At 31.1% G+C, this 18746-nt stretch overlaps 2 protein-coding genes and 1 long non-coding RNA gene across 3 annotated transcripts; 2 read left to right on the top strand and 1 right to left on the bottom strand.

The window, feature by feature from the left end:
* The first annotated feature begins 1232 nt into the window (after positions 1–1232).
* LOC115707109 (subtilisin-like protease SBT1.4) lies at positions 1233–4341 on the top strand. Its single transcript, XM_030634958.2, has one exon. The coding sequence runs from the start codon at positions 1495–1497 to the stop codon at positions 3850–3852; it is 2358 nt and encodes a 785-aa protein (XP_030490818.2). The 5' UTR covers positions 1233–1494; the 3' UTR covers positions 3853–4341.
* Positions 4342–6575: 2234 nt separating this feature from the next.
* LOC115706799 (uncharacterized) lies at positions 6576–7348 on the top strand. The gene has a single exon (XM_030634533.2). The coding sequence runs from the start codon at positions 6771–6773 to the stop codon at positions 7164–7166; it is 396 nt and encodes a 131-aa protein (XP_030490393.1). The 5' UTR covers positions 6576–6770; the 3' UTR covers positions 7167–7348.
* A 3388-nt stretch (positions 7349–10736) lies between these two features.
* LOC133038063 (uncharacterized) lies at positions 10737–11818 on the bottom strand. Its single transcript, XR_009688018.1, has 2 exons — positions 11666–11818; positions 10737–11049 (listed from the first exon to the last, which is right to left on the bottom strand). It is a non-coding gene; the product is annotated as an uncharacterized LOC133038063 (long non-coding RNA).
* Positions 11819–18746: the final 6928 nt, after the last annotated feature.

Raw genomic sequence — 18746 nt, 5'->3', positions numbered from 1 at the left:
TATATGACGATGATAATGGGGGTTGTTTCATTTGAAGAGAAGCTCAATTGAAGCAAGGGGATCTTGTCTTCGAATCTAAGAGGACATAAATTTAAATATTGGTTGATTAATCAAGATCTTAGGGTTAATTATTGTAAGAATCTTTGTTGTATTATTTTACATACATTTGTTTTACAAACTGGAGTTTGTATATTGGCATTGATTCTTATTGGAAGTTATTTACCTTGGTTCAAGAAATCCAAACACTAACTGCCTAGAATATGTTTCTAGGGCAGGTGAAGCTTGTAAATTTATGATGTTTATCTTGATTTACTTTCTGTATTTTAGCTTTTAATAATCCTTACAAATTCGTTGTAAAAACAACTCAGCTTATATTGTGTGATTGAATCTTATTGTTTAGATTAGTAGCATCCAATTAGATCGATTTTTTAAGTTTCAATTATAAACTCTAAATAGAAATTAGTTCATGTTCAACACTTAGAAATCTATAAACATGAAATTAGCATAAACTAAAAGTAAAAAGAGAAAAAAAGAACTCCAAATGATAGATCTAATCTTCATCCAAAACACTCCAAAACATTTCTTTTATTCATTTCTAGCTGTCAAAAGTTAAGCCTCCACACTCCAAGTCGCAATGAACCTAAGCAAATTAAACTCATAACTTAAAATGAGTCTAAAACTCAATTATCAGCTCTCAAATTCAAAAATTACAAATATGCTTAGACATTTTTTTAGTACTAAATCAAATATTTTGTTAGATAGTCTAATGTTGGATATCTTTTCTATTTTATTAAAAAACAAATAATTGTATATGTTTGGTTTTATTTGGTTATATGGTGCAGGTTCATTGAAAAGTTTTAGTCTACAAAGTTGTTTAAAAGTTTCATTGTCCAGATTCTTTAAAATATATATCTTTTTATGTTAGTTCAAAATTTAATGTTAAGATTTACAGATTAGCAAATCATCTCTAAGAGTAAACTTTTTTAATGATGCTTCTGTTTTTTCAATCAATTCAAAAAGAAAAAAGAAAAGAAAAGAAAGTATTCATTTTTTTTTTGGAACAAAAAGAAGTGTTCATTTTGGAATGCCTTAAATCTTGATAAAAGATTCCCAAAATATATTGTAAACAAAATGTCATTTATTTGTCCCACCAACCAAACCTTGGAGTAACATTCCACTACAAATATTAATATAAACTACTCAAACACACACGAAACATGTTTAAAATTGAATAATGACCACCTAAAAAATATTAACTCCAAAAGATTATAAATTGCTTTAACAATGTATGTAGCCAGAGAAATGCACAAGTTGCACTCAAATTAATTAAATAAATAAAAGACAAAAAATATGATTAATTAAAAAGAAAAAAAAATAATGAAATAGCATGACCAATCACATTACTCTATCTTCAACTTGAGAACAGAGCCGAACAGATCATTTGTTTGTTCCCTAAACTCTTGGAGCAAAAAAATCTCCAAACACGAAGCAGCCATGGCTGTTGTTTCAGATTCTTCTTCTTTGATTCTCTTCTTTTTCATATGTCTCCTCTCTCTATCTGTAATTTCATCATCTCATTCTCATCCGATCGATGATGCTCCACAGACTTTCATCGTCCACGTGTCAAAATCCCACAAGCCTTCCTTTTTCACTTCCCACCACCACTGGTATTCCTCCATCATCAAATCCCTCCCTCCTTCTCCTCACCCCACTAAGCTTCTCTACTCCTACGAAAAATCCATTAATGGCTTCTCCGCCACTCTCACTGCTGCTCAGGCCGCTAAGCTACGCGACTTTGCTGGGGTCATCTCCGTTGTTCCAGACCAAGCCCGTCAGCTCCACACCACCCGGACTTACCGGTTCTTGGGCCTCGCAGATGGGTTTGGGCTCTGGCCTAATTCCGATTACGCAGAGGACGTTGTGATTGGAGTTTTGGACACTGGGATTTGGCCTGAACGACCGAGTTTCTCCGATTCCGGTTTGTCTGCGGTTCCGTCCGGTTGGAAAGGGACTTGCGAGAGCGGACCCGATTTCCCGGCTTCGAGTTGTAACAAGAAGATTATTGGAGCGAAAGCCTTCTACAACGGCTACCTTGCGAAATTGGGGGGATCCATTGTTGGATCTAAGGAATCGAAATCACCCAGAGATACAGAAGGTCATGGCTCCCATACGGCTTCCACGGCTGCCGGAGCTGTGGTCTCGAACGCGAGTTTTCTCCATTACGCTCAGGGAGAAGCCAGAGGAATGGCGACCAAAGCCCGAATCTCCGTCTACAAAATCTGCTGGAGCTTGGGATGTTTCGATTCGGATATCTTAGCAGCCATGGACCAAGCGATTTCCGATGGTGTTCATATAATTTCTCTTTCCGTTGGGGCAAATGGACACTCGCCGCCGTACTATTTGGACTCGATCGCAGTTGGGGCATTCGGGGCATCCCAACATGGCGTCTTGGTTTCCTGCTCCGCTGGAAACTCCGGTCCCAACCCTTCCACTGCTACCAACATCGCTCCTTGGATACTGACCGTCGGTGCTTCCACCATCGACAGAGAGTTCCCGGCCGATGTCGTTTTGGGTGACGGTAGAGTTTTAAACGGCGTGTCTCTGTACGCAGGAGAGCCTTTGGCTGCCGATGCAAAGCTTTCGTTGATCTACGCCGGTGATGCAGGAAATAGGTACTGCTATTCTGGGTCTCTCATTGCCTCTAAAGTCGCCGGAAAGATTGTCGTTTGCGACCGTGGCGGTAACGCAAGAGTGGAAAAAGGTAGTGCTGTTAAGCTCGCAGGTGGTCTTGCTTTAGTGTTAGCTAATACAGAAGACAGTGGGGAAGAGCTCATAGCTGATTCTCATCTTATACCAGCGACCATGGTTGGTCAGATTAATGGTGATAAAATCAAACAGTATATAAAATCAAGTGATGATCCAACGGCTACTATTCTGTTTCGGGGGACTGTAATTGGGTCATCCCCTGCTGCTCCAAAGGTAGCTGCTTTCTCGAGCCGCGGTCCGAGTTCTCTCACCCCAGAAATCCTAAAACCGGATGTTATAGCACCTGGGGTCAACATTTTAGCTGGATGGACTGGCTCGGTTGGTCCAACAGATTTGGATATTGATCCAAGGCGTGTTGAGTTCAATATAATCTCAGGTACTTCAATGTCTTGCCCACATGTTAGTGGGCTTGCAGCTCTGCTTCGAAAGGCTTACCCTGATTGGTCACCGGCTGCTATAAAATCTGCTCTGATGACAACAGCTTACAACTTGGACAATTCTGGTGAGACTTTTGATGATCTTGCATCAGGGGAAAAATCAACACCTTTCATTCATGGAGCAGGACATGTTGATCCCAACAAAGCTCTCAATCCGGGTTTGGTTTATGATCTTGATGTTAATGATTATGTGGCTTTCCTTTGTTCTATTGGGTATGATTCTAAGCGTATATCAATATTTGTTAAAGCACCCACTAGAGCTGATATTTGTGAAACGACATTTAACAAAGTTGGGGCTTTGAGTAGCCCTGGTGGTTTGAATTATCCATCGTTTTCGGTTGTTTTCGATTCACATCAAGGTTTGGTCAAGTATAAGAGGGTTGTCAAGAATGTTGGAAGTGAAGTTGATGCTGTTTACCAAGTGACAGTGAGTTCACCCCCGGGGATTGAAATTAATGTTTCTCCAAGCAAGCTTGTGTTTAGTGGTGTGAATCAAACACAAGCATACGAGGTTACATTCTCTACTAGTGTTGATTACAGTAAATCGGCCAAGTTTGGCTCGATTGAGTGGACTGATGGGACTCATAAAGTTCGAAGCCCAGTTGCTTTTAAGTGGAGCAACAATGGGGGGCTCATAGCTTCTGAATGAGTTAAAAGAGTTGGGAAAGAGATCCAGCTGCATTGGGAGTTATGCATCCAGCATTTGCTTTAATGCCAAAGTTAATTTAATTTAATTTCTTCTTGTACAAATTTGAAGACTCAGGTGTGACTACGGAGGATTATCATATACTCTTGCGTTATTGATCAGAAAAAAAGGTTGATTCTCTACTTGTTGGATTGGTATAGAAGTGGTATGCATAAATGATTTACAAGACCAGAGTTTGGATCTCTTTGGTAAGGCATTGTTTAACTTCAGTTTCTTATTTTAGAAAAGAAAGAAGCACATTCAACCTTCGCTCGTAAAGGTCTTTTTTTTTACTTTTCAATATAGTACAAGTACTTCTGATTTGTGCATAAGCTGATCTTTATGTAAACTCTACTTTGGGGTTGATCCAAAATTTATTTACTCTTTTGAATTGGCCCTGTTGATTTAATTTCAATGCACAAAAATAATAAATAAAAGGGAGATGTTGCTTTAGTGTAGCGTGTTGGTCTTGGTCTTTGATTATTGGATTCTCCTATTGAAATAGTTTGGGTTTTGCTTCTTTATTCTATTCTTTTTAACTACTTAGTCTTTAATTCCTGTAACCTTCTTCCTCACTTGTTTATTTTTAACTAACAACAATCACTTATATTACTGACATAGCATTATTCTATTGCCTAATGATTATAATTGAATTGCGTAGAAAATGGGGAGAACATGTGAAAGGGAAAGAAAGAGTAGACAACTTACGATTGATTACCTCTTAACAAACCCAAAAAGCTATCAATATTTTGGATTTATGTACCCCTCTTAACTAACACAACTCTGCATCCCTACAAAACCAAATAAATTGTAGGGCTCACAACTCACAAGCAATGTTCTTACCACTTGGACAGATGTTTATATAGTAGAATCACGTGATTCCTGCACATGGCTTGATCTAAATATATAAACATGTATATGTATAGTCACCGTATCTTCATCTGATTCACTAATTAATTTTTTAAAGATAATAATTTAAACAGGGATTTTCCAACATGCCAACTTCATGAAACTTATCTTGTTTTGTGATTTTAGGGAAGAATATAACATGGGTTGATTGATTGGTTGTTGAACATACTATAAGAGGTATAGGCTCATCAAACGTTTGTAATGAATCATTTGGTTTATTTTTGTCAATTGTTTTAATTTTTTCTTCCTATTTTTTTTGATATTTTGTAATATAAAGAACTAAATAACACAGCTGAATTCAACCTTTTTTTTTTCTTCCACTTTTTAGTGATGATCGAGTTGGCACATCAATTCTGAGCTACCGATATTCGTTTTTGGTAATTGATTCTTTATTAGTCATTTTCTTATTAAGGAAATAATCTTATATGCAGGAACAATCAATATAATGTATGGAGTAATAAATTGACCATTGATGTATATTTGATACCAGCTTCATGTTAGCATATATTCTCGCCTAATATAATATGAAAATTAATGAAGGTCAGCGCTGCAGATATACATGGTGATTTGTATATTAATTCTTAATTGCCATGCGTTACTTATTACCACACTATTTCAGGAAAAAAGTCGTAAAAATAACTATTAAACTTTACATTTCCTACACCAAGATGAAAAGAGTAGAGATGGAAATCGGTCGGTTAATGTACGGGGAATGCGATCCTCGCCCCATCCCCGTTACCTATTTATACCCCCATCCCCGCCCCATCCTCGTCTAATAACCAACGGATTCGGGGTAGGGGAATACCCATCGGTTATGGGGAACCCATCGGGTATCCATTAAGGTAAAATGAAAAAATAAATTAATTTAAAATAATTGAAAAAAGTTAAACCAATATTCTCACAAATATTTATTATGTATTCATAATTCATAGAAGATAAAAAATAAACCTACTTAAAAAAAACATAACTTAATAGAAAATAAAAACTAAATATGTGTCAAAGTTTAAAAAAAAACAAAAAAAATTATATATATCTATATCGGGGTCGGATATGGTGCGGATAGTATTATCCCCGTCCCCGCCCCATCCCCGCTTCGGGTATTGAAATTGTTCCCAACTACCGCCCCATTAACCACCAAGATGGGGAATCCCCACCCCATTAGGGGCGGGTCCCCGCGGTTACCCATCCCCGCGGTATAAATTTCCATCTCTAGAAAAGAGTGATGGGCTACCCTAATAGCAAGCTTCAAAAGTTAACTTCAACCATAATGTATATATATATATATATATATATATATATATTTTTTTTTTTTTCAGAACTATAATGTATAATTTGAATTGTTTTATTTGTATATTATTGTCGAATCAAAAGTTATTTACCTTAGGATTTGAAGATGATAGGCTGTCAAAATTATCCTCACATATAAACTTTCATCACCTAGAAACCGGAGTAACCATTTTGCCACTAGCTAGACCACTCAACAAAAGATGGTCTAAAATAAAATTTTAAAAAAATATATTATCCAATTTAAATAATAAAAAAATATATGATCTAAACCCATAAAAATAAAAATAATTTTGGTATATGTTATAAAATAAACGCAGTATTAGAGAGATGTCATCCAATATAATGAACTCTTTTATACCTAATTTGTATTTTGCATTGAAGAACAATTATTATTATTTTGTAAATTGTACGTTATATATGTTATGGGTTCATTTTCATATCTCTACCATCTTATCCTCCTCTAATTTAAAAAAATAAACAAGCAATGGTCCTGAACTAAAAGATTCCCTTTTTTCTTTTCGAAGTATATATTATTACTTATTACTTATTTAATTTTCACACTTATAGTCAACTTTCTCTCTTATAAATACACATATATTATTGTGCATATCTCTACCATTATATCTCTCTCTCTTTCTCTCTGTCCCACATCGGACGTAATTAGTATATTAATCTATATAATATAAATGGGTATAGAGCATGAACTACTCCTCCCCCAAAACATGCCCTTCCTGAACCCGAACAGGCGCCACGGCATCCCACTGCGGCGGCGGAAGAAACTACCGCGTGTTAGGCTGGGCGGAAAGAGGCCGCGAAGGGTGGCTGTTTTGATTGAGAAGCTGAGAAAGATTAGATTAAGGTGGCTGAAAATTCATTACAAGAGCATTTTGAAGAAGCTTAAGGAAACCTACAAGAATATGATTAAGGATCTGGCCGAGGCCGGTGGCAGCCTAGATACTTACCAGCGAAGGGTTTTTCTTGAGTCCTCTTTCGCTCTTCCGATCATGGGTGTTAGCACCTCATCCTTCTCAACCTGTGTTTCTCCTCTTGGATCTAACCGCTCTAGAACTCTTGTCATGTAATTTACAGTTTAATTTGATTTTGTTAATTACATATTATTATAATAAGTTTATTTTTCCTTCATTTTTTAATTATATATGTATATACTATTATAATTATATTAAAAATGCATGTACATATATAGATCATATATGCATGTGCTTGCTTCTTGGGTGAGTAACATTTGGGTAAGGTATGTATTTTTTATGTATATTTATTCATGGGGATCGTGCAATATAATTTGTGCAAGAAAATAAAAATATATGTTTAACATAAAAGTAATTTAAGTAATCCTAGCCAGAGCTAGTCTTGAAATTAGTATATGAGTTCTTCAAAAATAATAAAAAAAACTTATTATAAAAAGTCCTGGCGATATATAGAATAATAATTTTGTTCATGCTAGCTGTTATACATTAGTATATATATGAATATTTATATGTTACAGGTATATTAGTACTGCTCCCAAAAGAATCAAGTGTAAGAGAGAGTTGGAACCAGACTCATATGTAGGTATATTATATATATATTTGCCCTATATATTTTTCTTTAGAATTAATTTTTGATGTTGCTATATTCTCCGATCCATAGCAATATTATTATTATTATTATCAAGTGTGCTAATTTACAGCAATCTTATTTAATTACTTAGTATTATCTATGTATTAAATTATTGGCCGGTTGTTTTTTTAAAAAGAAATCAGTGGCCGGTTTCATGCAGTATTAATATCAACTTTATTAGAATTTTTTTGCTGAAAACTTTATTAGAAATTGATGGCCTAATTTATGAGTCATTTACTTTCGATATATCATTTTTTGCTAACGCATTTACTTATTTCTATATATCGATCGATCCGTTAATTTTGTATATGTTTTTCTATAAAGCCGCTAATAATATTTTGCGCAAGTAATGAATAATCCAAACTCTTGGAAAGGATTTATTTATTTATTTTTGACAAATTGTTATTAATAAATAGTTCAATTTTTAAGTTTTAAATCTCCAAATAGAACTCAGTCTTTTTTGTTGCCCTCAAAGAACATTTTTTCTTTTAAATGGCAATAAAATTGTTTGATATATAGGGTTACGTACAGGCACAAATATAAAGGTAAATTTATAATATAGTTTTAGTTTTATTTTCTATATTTATTATATATGTAACTAATTTTATTAGCCCAATTTAAAGTTAAATTTAGTGGGTTGATAGAAGATAATTGTGTAATAGTTTGTATGTATTTTTACTTACAGACAATTATTATCTCGTTAATCTTCTATGTGATCTAAATAGTTTATATACATATACATAATACATATATATATATATATTTGTATTATATATTATTATATTGTAATTTCATGTTGCATATATCTCATGAGTCATGACCTTCTTTTTCTTATAATAAATTAGGCTGGCTGGTCTCTTCTCTTTGTCAATCAGTTTAAGCTACTCATAATATGTACCTTAATGACCTATTTTTTGTCAGCATGATATTATATATCATATATATTGTTTAATTTATAGGACAGTACCCGTGAGCTAATAAAGTTATATTAGACTGATATCATACGTAGTAAAAACCAACAATATTATGAGCTCATCAATTAAAGAATTATTTTCTAGTAAACCAAATATATTGCAAGTACAAAATATTTATAAACATGATATCGTGAAACCCAGTCATTAAGATGCTTTGTGTTAATGAGTTATATTCGCATGCAGTACTGGCCATTAGAATATTGACATATATAAACTGAAATTTTGGGTAGTTTCAGACTAATTGAGGGCCTAAATAATTAAAATATTATAATTTGCTTATTACATACATACACCTACTACTTTTTTTTTTTTAATTAGGTAATACGTATTACTCATTTTCGTTTTGAATGGTTTTTTTTTATATACATTTTTAATTACATGTCGACTATATTTTATATATTTACTGATTTTTTTTTTTATTTACATATATAATATATTGTTTTGAAAACAATTGGAGAAAATGACATTGTATATACTATATACCTATTTTACTTTATTTGTTTTAATTTTTATTTTATTTCCATATTCTTTAAGATATATTCATTTTTATAAATGATGTTACAATTATATACCCATATCCATTAAGTTAACTTAAATTATGTGTTAAATTTAAGTAAAGAGTTAGATCAGTATATTAGGTAACACACTCACAGAAGTATAAAATAAGGGTGTTTTTGATTAATAAATACAAAAAAAATATTTCTCAACTTATCCCGTTTTCCGTTCTTAAAATAAATAAGTAGGTAAAAATATTGAAAACATTTATTTTATTTTTGAAAAATACATTTTATTCATTTTTTTTTTTAGAAAAAATATCATGTTATCATAAACAAATGTCATTTACAATAATTGTAAATCCATTTGTTTGTAATATAATTTTTTTTTCTTTTTTGGATATTGGATATTTATATAAAAAAAAATCTTTACAATACCAAGAAAATCATAAACTATTTTTTTTTTTTTTTTGAGACAAAAATCATAAACTAGTTCAAACTATATGATATTCCGCAACTTAATTTTTATATTTATATTCCATTTGAAATTCTAGATTATATATTTGAGCTGTTAACCAAGCTATATTATACGTAATTTGTAGTAGAGTGTTGTACAAACTGGTGGATAAATAAAATAGTTTTTAATATTTAATTATATACTTTAGATGCTGATATAAATCTATATAGTATCCTTTCAATATATATATATATATATATATAAATATATTTAGTGTTATTACCTTTATTATATGTAATTTTAGTTATATTCTGCACTACTATATTTTTGTAATTTTATTTTAATTATTTTTGTGCATGTGAAATAATTTCTAAAGAGAATATAGTAGAAATTACACTCTGTATTATTTTTATATTGTCTTTTTTTTATTTTTACACTCTGTTTTAAAGTTTATTATTTTTACCTTTTTTTTTAAACATTATACCAATTTTGCTCCTGTCATTTCAAAATACTTTCTATCTAACTCTCTTATGTCAGGGTATTTTAGGTACAATACATATAAAAAGAAGTATGTTTCAATTAAATATAAAATTAGAAGTAAATTTAATTAATTGATTAATAAAAATGGTATTTTTCAACTTACTCCATATATATTTCTTACATTTGTTAGCCCAATACTTAAAGCCCATATTATATTAGTTCAAGACTTAATTAAGTCCAATACTTTTTTTTTTTTTGGCTATTTAAAGTTTTTGCAGATAAATTATTATGAGGTATGTATTATTGTATTTTCAGAATTTTTCGTTAAAAATAGTCTTTAAATTATTTATACAATTATAAAATAGTCAATCTATCAAATTTTGTCATACATAAAAATATAACATAATAACATGAATATTTATATCATTATTACATTAACACTACATACATAATTTAAAATAAAAATATTAAACATATGTATCTTTAAAAAAAATCACCACACTAAAATTCAATTAATAGTTGAAAAATAAGTAAAACTAAATTAAAATATTTAAATTATTTAAAAACATGGCCCAAACGTGGTAATAGTCCATTTCGCAACAATATAAATAAGGGATATTTTCAAAAATATGGGAAAAATAAACCATTTTATGATAAATATGGCAAGAAAACTAAATGCCACAAAATATGGCATTAACTAACCAACCAAACTACAAATATGACTTTTTTTAAAAAAAAAACCATAAAATACCTTAAAAACAAAATCTGATTTTAAATCAAGCAAATTTATTATTTTTAACCATATATAAACAAAATTCTCTCTCTACACCGATTCTCTCTCTCCTGCGATTCTCTCTCTCTCCTGTGATTCTCTCTCACCTGCGATTCTCTTCTCCATCTTTTCTAATTCACTTTCTCTCTTCTCCATGGGGCAATTCTTCCTCTGATTCAACATCAACCAGTTTCTCAAATATATTGTGAAAAAAACACATATAATTTAAAAACAAAATAAAAAAAAAAAAACCGGTTTCTTAATACATTATGATTTTTAACTAACAGTTTTCAAATATTGTACAGGAATGGACTCAATAATGTGTGTGGTCAAATATGGAGGGCAATGGAAAGAGGATAAAAAGTATGAAGACTACATAATGACTGGACTACTAATACCAACAAACTGTGATCTAAAAAGTTTGTTGGAATTAGTAAAGAAAAAAAAAAGAAAAAAGGATTGTAAAGTTATAACTCACTGATATCATCAATGACATTATAAAGATTGTAAAGTTGAGGTTTCCCAGCAAACCTCTTCTTAACATCAATTTTAAAATAATATTTCTGTGAGAGAAAAAAGAATATAAACAATCGAAATTAAAATTACACAACAACAAAAAAAAAAATATTCAAAAACTGGTTACCCAAAACAAAGAGAAAAACTAAAAACTAAAAATAAAAACATATAGATTATAGAAACCACATTCAAATAAAACTGTAAACAGAAAACCTGAAAACATGAAAAATAAAAAAGCAAGAAACCGGTTTCTTTAGAAAATAAAAATTACCAATGGAGCGTCAATAGCAGGAGCCTCGCTCTTCTTCTTGCCAAAGGATTTGGAAACTGGTTTCTTTTTAACTTTCTTATCAACATTAGCCATCTTCTCATCATCAAAAAAACAACAAAACAACAAAAAATCAGTTTCATCTCAAAAAAATAAATAAACAAAAACATGAATAAACAACAAAAAAAACATAGAGCATACTTTGGATTTACGCGGAGATTTCCTCGTTTCAACTTCAACAGGTTTTTCTTCTTCAATAGAAGGATCTTAATAAAAAATAAATAAAACCAGTTTCATAATAACAAAAAAAAAAAATAAACAACAACAACAAACACAAGTATTAAAAACTGGTTTCAATACAAACATAAAAACATACTTTAGCTTTACGTGAAGTTTTTTTTTGGTCGGCCTTTAGCCTTCGTAGTCGGCTCAACCTTTTCAACAACAGATGGGACTTTCGAGTCTGATTCACTCTCCATCTGATAAAAAAATAAAACACAAAATAAACATTAGACACAAACAACAAATCGATCCTGATAATTAACATGAAAACCAGTTTCACACAAAATCGAAAAAAAAAAAACAAAAACCAAACAAAAAATCGTAGCAACAATTTCCTCAACAGTAATTAACTAAACAATAAAACTAATAATCCAGCCAAAAGGAAACCCACTCAAAAATCCAAGCATTTTGCAACATCAACCTTAAAACCACCCACACACCCAATATCACAGAATGCACAAATAACACATATCTAGAACATAAATCAAACTCCAGAAACTGGTTTTTGACATGTTTCAAAATTAGGTATATGAGGATCCCAAACAACACATGCATCATTTCTAACCCATTTTTAAAACTGTAATCATGATCTAGAAACTGGTTTTCCATATGAGATTTATTTTGAAACCTCAAACCTCAAAACCACCCATACACATCAAAAACCAGTTTCTATAAATTAAACAAAGATTATAACTGCTCAAACACAACAACAATTTCTTCATGCAAAATAAAATCCCTACAAGTTTATAACTAATACAATATTTTCAACAGAAACTACATAGCTTTTCAGATTACACAATAAACTCACAATTTATTACAACACATTGACTCTAAAACCCGAAATTACTAAAATCATCATAAAAATCATACCCAAAAACCAGTTTTTAAAAAATGAAAGAAAATTTATCACTAAAACCAACAAAAATCATACCCAAAAACCAATAATTTTTTTTTTAAAAAAACACAACAACAACAACACCGAATATCAACAAAAATTAAAAAAATTAAACTAAACAACCAAATTCTAAAGCATAAAACAAAATCCAAAACACAAAATACTCAAATAATCCAATATGAATAAATACAACAACACACTAATCACTTCGAATGAAACATTTTTTAAAAAAGAAGAACAACAACACACTAGTAATCTTAAAACAGAAATAAAAAAAATAAAAACGAAAAAAGTAAGAATGTAAGAATGATTAAGAAAAAATACAACTTCAACAAACCCACAAAATGAAAAGGAACAAAAAACCCTAAAATCAGAGAAAAAAAAAGGCAAAAACTCATGCGTACCTTGAAGAACACACGAACAATGGAAGCTCTTACCCGAAGAACAATGGCGGCAATGTCCTCCAAAAATCGAGAGCAAAAAAAAAAAAACAAAGGACGAAAACTAAAGAGGAAAAGAAGAAAGAGGAAAATGAAGAAATGGTGAAATGAAAAAAGAGAGGGAGAGAAACAATGGCATAGGCAGTTTAGGGAAAATAGGTCTGAATTGAAAACTACAAAAGTAAATTAAAATGTAGAAACAACCATTAAAATCTGATGATTACATGCAAAACTCTACAAAAAAAAAAAAAAATGGTTATGTTAAAAAAAAACTGAACTAAAATTACTAAAATAACCTAAATAAACTACAATACACATACTATGGGCTTTTGACAAATAAATTCCAACCGTATGGGCTTTAAAATCCCATAAACTATGGTTAAACTATAAAAAAAGCCATATAAAGTGTCCATAATCAATTATGCCATATTTATCATAAAATGTTTAAAAAACCCATACCCCACGTAAATTCTACTATAAATAATTTAAAGATTATTTTTAACGAGCCGAAAAAAATCAATAAATATTTAAAATATAGTCCATATATGAAATGTAAAAAAAATACTAGTATTAAGGGGTAAATACCATTTTGGATCCTGTGTTTTGTAAAAGTTATTGATTGGACTATCTGTTTTGTTAAATGACGAAATAGATCCTATATTTTTTTAAAATGGTACAAATATGACCTTGAACTGATTTTGTCAAAATAAAACTTAATAATAACTCAATCTAAAAGTGTTATGACAAAACTAGTTATATTTTCTACATCTGATCGTGTTAGAAATTATTTTTAAGTTGGTTATATTAAAAAAAAATTATTAAAAATTGAACTCAAGGTCCTATTTGTACTATTTTAGAAAATACATAGTAATTTTGCTATTTAACAAAATAAAAAAAATCGGTAACTTTTGTAAAAATATGAAATCTAAAATAGCACCCTATTTTTTTTTCTTCTAAACTACTATTTCTAATTTGAAATCTGGTTTCTTAAAATAACGAAAAAAAAAAAAAAACACAGTGGACATCATTTTCTGATAGAAAATTTATGATAATTACCTTTAAAATAATGATAACTATAATGGTTCACTTTTTTTCCTTCTTTTTGAAAAGTAATTAACATCATTAGATTATAATAGACACTAAATTATTATGAAAATGAGAGATATGAGGTTAAGTGTAGCATAGTTGCAATTAATATAGGTAAAATAATTGATACAAATCATAATAAAATTATATGTGATTCAAAAAGAAGTGCTATAGTGATAATAATAATGTGGTTCTCATTCTTCCCTACTAACTTTTTTCGACAGTGTGGTTTAGTATATCAATTCAGTGCTGTCAAAATTATTAAGAGGAGACTAAAGAGTGGTATAAACATATGCATCATTATCATTGGATTGGAGTATGAGTCTCCAATAGGGGCCCTCTTCCATTGCTTATAAATCCATCAAAGAAGTTCCTCATTACAAATATGGGTCAGTATGATACATTTACCACGTTAAAAAAATTAACTATATATCTATGCAGAAAAATAATTATAGTTGTCCTCGAGAAAACCTTTTCTATCTATGACCTATCCTTAGAAGTAAGGCGAGAGAAAGTCAATATGATTGGTTTTTATAAAACGAAACTAAAAGGAAAAAAAGTTATATTTAATTAGGATCTGTTTGGAAGTAACTGTGTAATTATTAGGTATATAAGTTAATTACTAGGGTGGTAATTATACAGTTTAGTAATTACACTATATTTTAAAATATAAGGTCTGTTTGGATATGAGGTGGTAATTACATATGAATTCCTAATATCCTGTAAAATAGTTAGTAATTACATAGGAAAATAATATTTTCTTAGTAACTAATGTTTAATATGGAAAGTTTTTAGTAATTACAGTGTAATTACACTCAATTTTTGGGGGCCATGAGAATTGGAGAGTGTAATTGAAACCTCTCAATTACTTCCAATTACACAGTTATAGTGTAATTACATAGTGCAGACAAACATGTCAAATTGTGTAATTACTTCTAATTACACACAAATCCAATTACATGTGGTTTTCCAAAGGCACCCTTAAGTATTTTTTTTTCTCAATCCTATCCTCAAGTGAATCATAGTGTCATATATACATTTTTTTTTTGAATGAAGTGTCATATATATTATTGTCTAGTACTATAAGCGTTTACTACTTGAAAGAAACATTTTTACGAAAAATAAAAATCCACAATAATGCTCCTGAAGAGGATAAAAAAAATGGCCAGCTTATATTTTTATGCAATTTTGTTTTAATGTATGTAAAGTCAAAAATATGCTATATGTTTATCTGTATAAATATATATATATATAGAACTTCTCACTAGTACTACAAAAAAAAAATGCATTTTCATCTGTTAAAGGGTTGGGTTTTTTCGAGTAGCGCCAAAAAATCGACACTATTAAAAATGAGCGGTGCTATTAAACACTCATTAACGTCGGTTCGTAACAAATGCTAGGATTTTGTGTCCGTTTTAAACCGACACGTAAAAAAAAAATTTACATGAAAATTCAAAAAAATAACTTTTATTACAATTTTACAATGGGAAATTTGAATATCTATGCATTAATTGGGGGATAATTTTTTCTCTAATTGAATACATATAAAAATTGAAAATATGTGACAATTTTATCTAAAACCCAATACTACCCCTCCCATAACTCAACCCCATCTCTCTCTTCGTCTATCTCTCTCTCTCTCAACCAACCGAACCACAACCCCCAATCCCCCTCACCACCGCCCAAAGCCCCGACCCCTCACCACTGCCCAAAACGCCGGCCCCTCACCACCGTCCACAACACCGTAAACACGCACCGACGGAGACCCAAAGCACCATCCACGAACTAAACCCACGCACGCACGCACGCCATCTCGACCGAACCGATGCACGCACGCCGGCCGAAACACCACCGGAGAAGAAGAAGGTCCGATGTCGCGCAAAAATTTCAATTTTTTTGGGTTTTTAAGGTCTGGTCTGATGGGCCCATCGGACCCCATCGGACGGGCATCGGGCCCATCGGACGGGGCATCGGGCCCCCGACTTCAAAAACCCAAAATAACCAATCGGACCCCAAAAATTTGGCATCGGGCCCATCGGACGAGCATCGGGCCCATCGGGCCCGATTTCAAAAACCCAAAAACATGTCCCATCAGGTCGGCATCGGACGGGCATCGGGCCCATCGGACCTGATTTCAAAAACCCAAAAACATGTCCCATCAGGTTGGCATCGGACGGGCATCGGGCCCATCGGACCCGATTTCAAAAACCCAAAAACATGTCCCATCAGGTCGGCATCGGACGGGCATCGGGCCCATCGGACCCGATTTCAAAAACCCGAAAACATGTCCCATCAGGTCGGCATCGGACGGGCATCGGGCCCCATCGGACTCGACCCCTTAAAAGCCCAAAAAAATTGAAAAAAAAAAGAGTTTTTGAGAGGAGTATTTTTGGGATTTTGGAAAAGTGGTCATATATTTTCAATGTAGAAAAGTATTAATTTAGGGAAAAAATATTATGTATATGTAAATATAGAAAATCAAATTTTCCTTTTACAATTATACGCATGGATCAATCTTTGTATCTATGATGATGTCATGATACTAGAGTGACACTCAAAACTATTCTTTCCTCTCTCTTATATACATGTTCTCCATTTCATTTTCAGTTTTCATTTTGATTTTTCATCTTCATTTTTCTTTTGAATCATTTTTTCACAATCAAAATCAGTTTTCTCTCCACAAAATTGCTCCCCCACAATCTCCAATTGCCATTGAAGCTCCAACCATGATTTTTATTTCTGTTTTTTCTTCTTCTACTAATTTCCGTATAAGTAGTTGTGACTTACTCCTCTTCTTCTCCATCTCCATATGTGAAAAAACTAAGTGTTAAGAAGCCCATTTCCAAAAGTTCTAAACCTACATCAATGAATGTGATATCATTAAAAAGAAACGACCTATTGTAGAAGATGATGACTTTGATCTAGATTTTGTAGAACCAGTAACAAAACTCGATGGTCATCTTATATGAAGAAGAAATCAAAGAGGAATGAAGCTGGGAAGAGTTCTATACTAGAAGTTAGAAGGGGAAGATGCATGGCAATCAAATGCCTAAGGTTTGGTTTTAGTTTTTTTTTTTGTTCGTTTTGCCCTAATTTAGAAATATTGTCTTTGTTTTGTCGGTAGAAATTGACGGAAATGCTACAAAAATGTATTTTTTATACTATTAGCAACTATTTTAATCAGACACTAGCTTTTGGTACCGATTGACGATTAAGAACTGACACTAATGAAATTGGATTTTGCATCAGTAGTATAGGTGTCAGTTATAGGAACCAACTATAATAGCCGATTTTTTTTAGTAGTGTCTACCTAAAAACATAATTAGAACTAAGAAAATTATATTTTAATTGAGAGGTTATAACTAAATAGAGGTAAAAAAAAATAAAAACACATTTTTATATCAAATATAACAATAATAACAATAAACAATCAATTAATATTATATCATAATAAAATTATTTTTAAGTAAATATAATATTTACACATATATTATAATTTAAAATAAAATTATTAATTCTACCTATAAATTTATAAACTAATCTATATATATATATAGTTTATTACAATATATTTTTTCTTAAATAAAATATTTTTGGATAAATTTTTTACTAGATATTAAAAAGGCACGAATGACATTGTTGATTGTTAAATAATTTTTAAAAATATGTCCATGTAACTGAGAATAAAACATGGTTGGAATTGATTCTAAGTTCAAAACTAATGATGATTCAAAAATGAAATTTGAATGAGGGTGTCCCAATCCGAGAGACATGCATGAAAATTAGATATCTAGAAATGAATTTGATTTAGTTGGACTGGACGGTGTAAAGGAGTTTAGGTTTGAATTGTTTTTAGAATTAAGAATCTTGTTTTGTATATGATACACTTAATAATAACCATGCATGCTTGTCTTGTCCTTACTCCTTAATATATTTAATTTGTATGGCCCCACATCACATTTCAGTGGCAGTTGATATGTGGTTCGCTACAATCCCAGACATGGCGGCCTCAGACCCGGTTTCCTAGGCCGGTGCAATTTTTCCCACTTTGCCAACCCAACCCAACCCTTGCAACAACCTCATTATTTTCTTTTCCTATTATTATTTAGTTAATTATATCCCAGTTTAAAAATATAACATTTAATAATTAATATATATATGAAAATATGGTTTAATTATATTCTTAACTTTTCTAAACTGTTATGTTTTTGCCTAATTGATTTTCATAAAACCATATCTAAAATTTTCTCAAATTGAAAAATTAAAACAAATAATATTATAATAATAATAATAATAATAATTGTAAGTATATATATATTTTAATAGTTTCACACTTCTTTTTTAAATCTCAGTTAATCCAAATTCTCTCTCCCCAATATAA

This window comes from Cannabis sativa, chromosome 1 (assembly GCF_029168945.1).
Source record: "Cannabis sativa cultivar Pink pepper isolate KNU-18-1 chromosome 1, ASM2916894v1, whole genome shotgun sequence".
Lineage (NCBI taxonomy): Eukaryota > Viridiplantae > Streptophyta > Magnoliopsida > Rosales > Cannabaceae > Cannabis > Cannabis sativa.
This window is presented reverse-complemented; position numbering and strand designations above follow the sequence as displayed.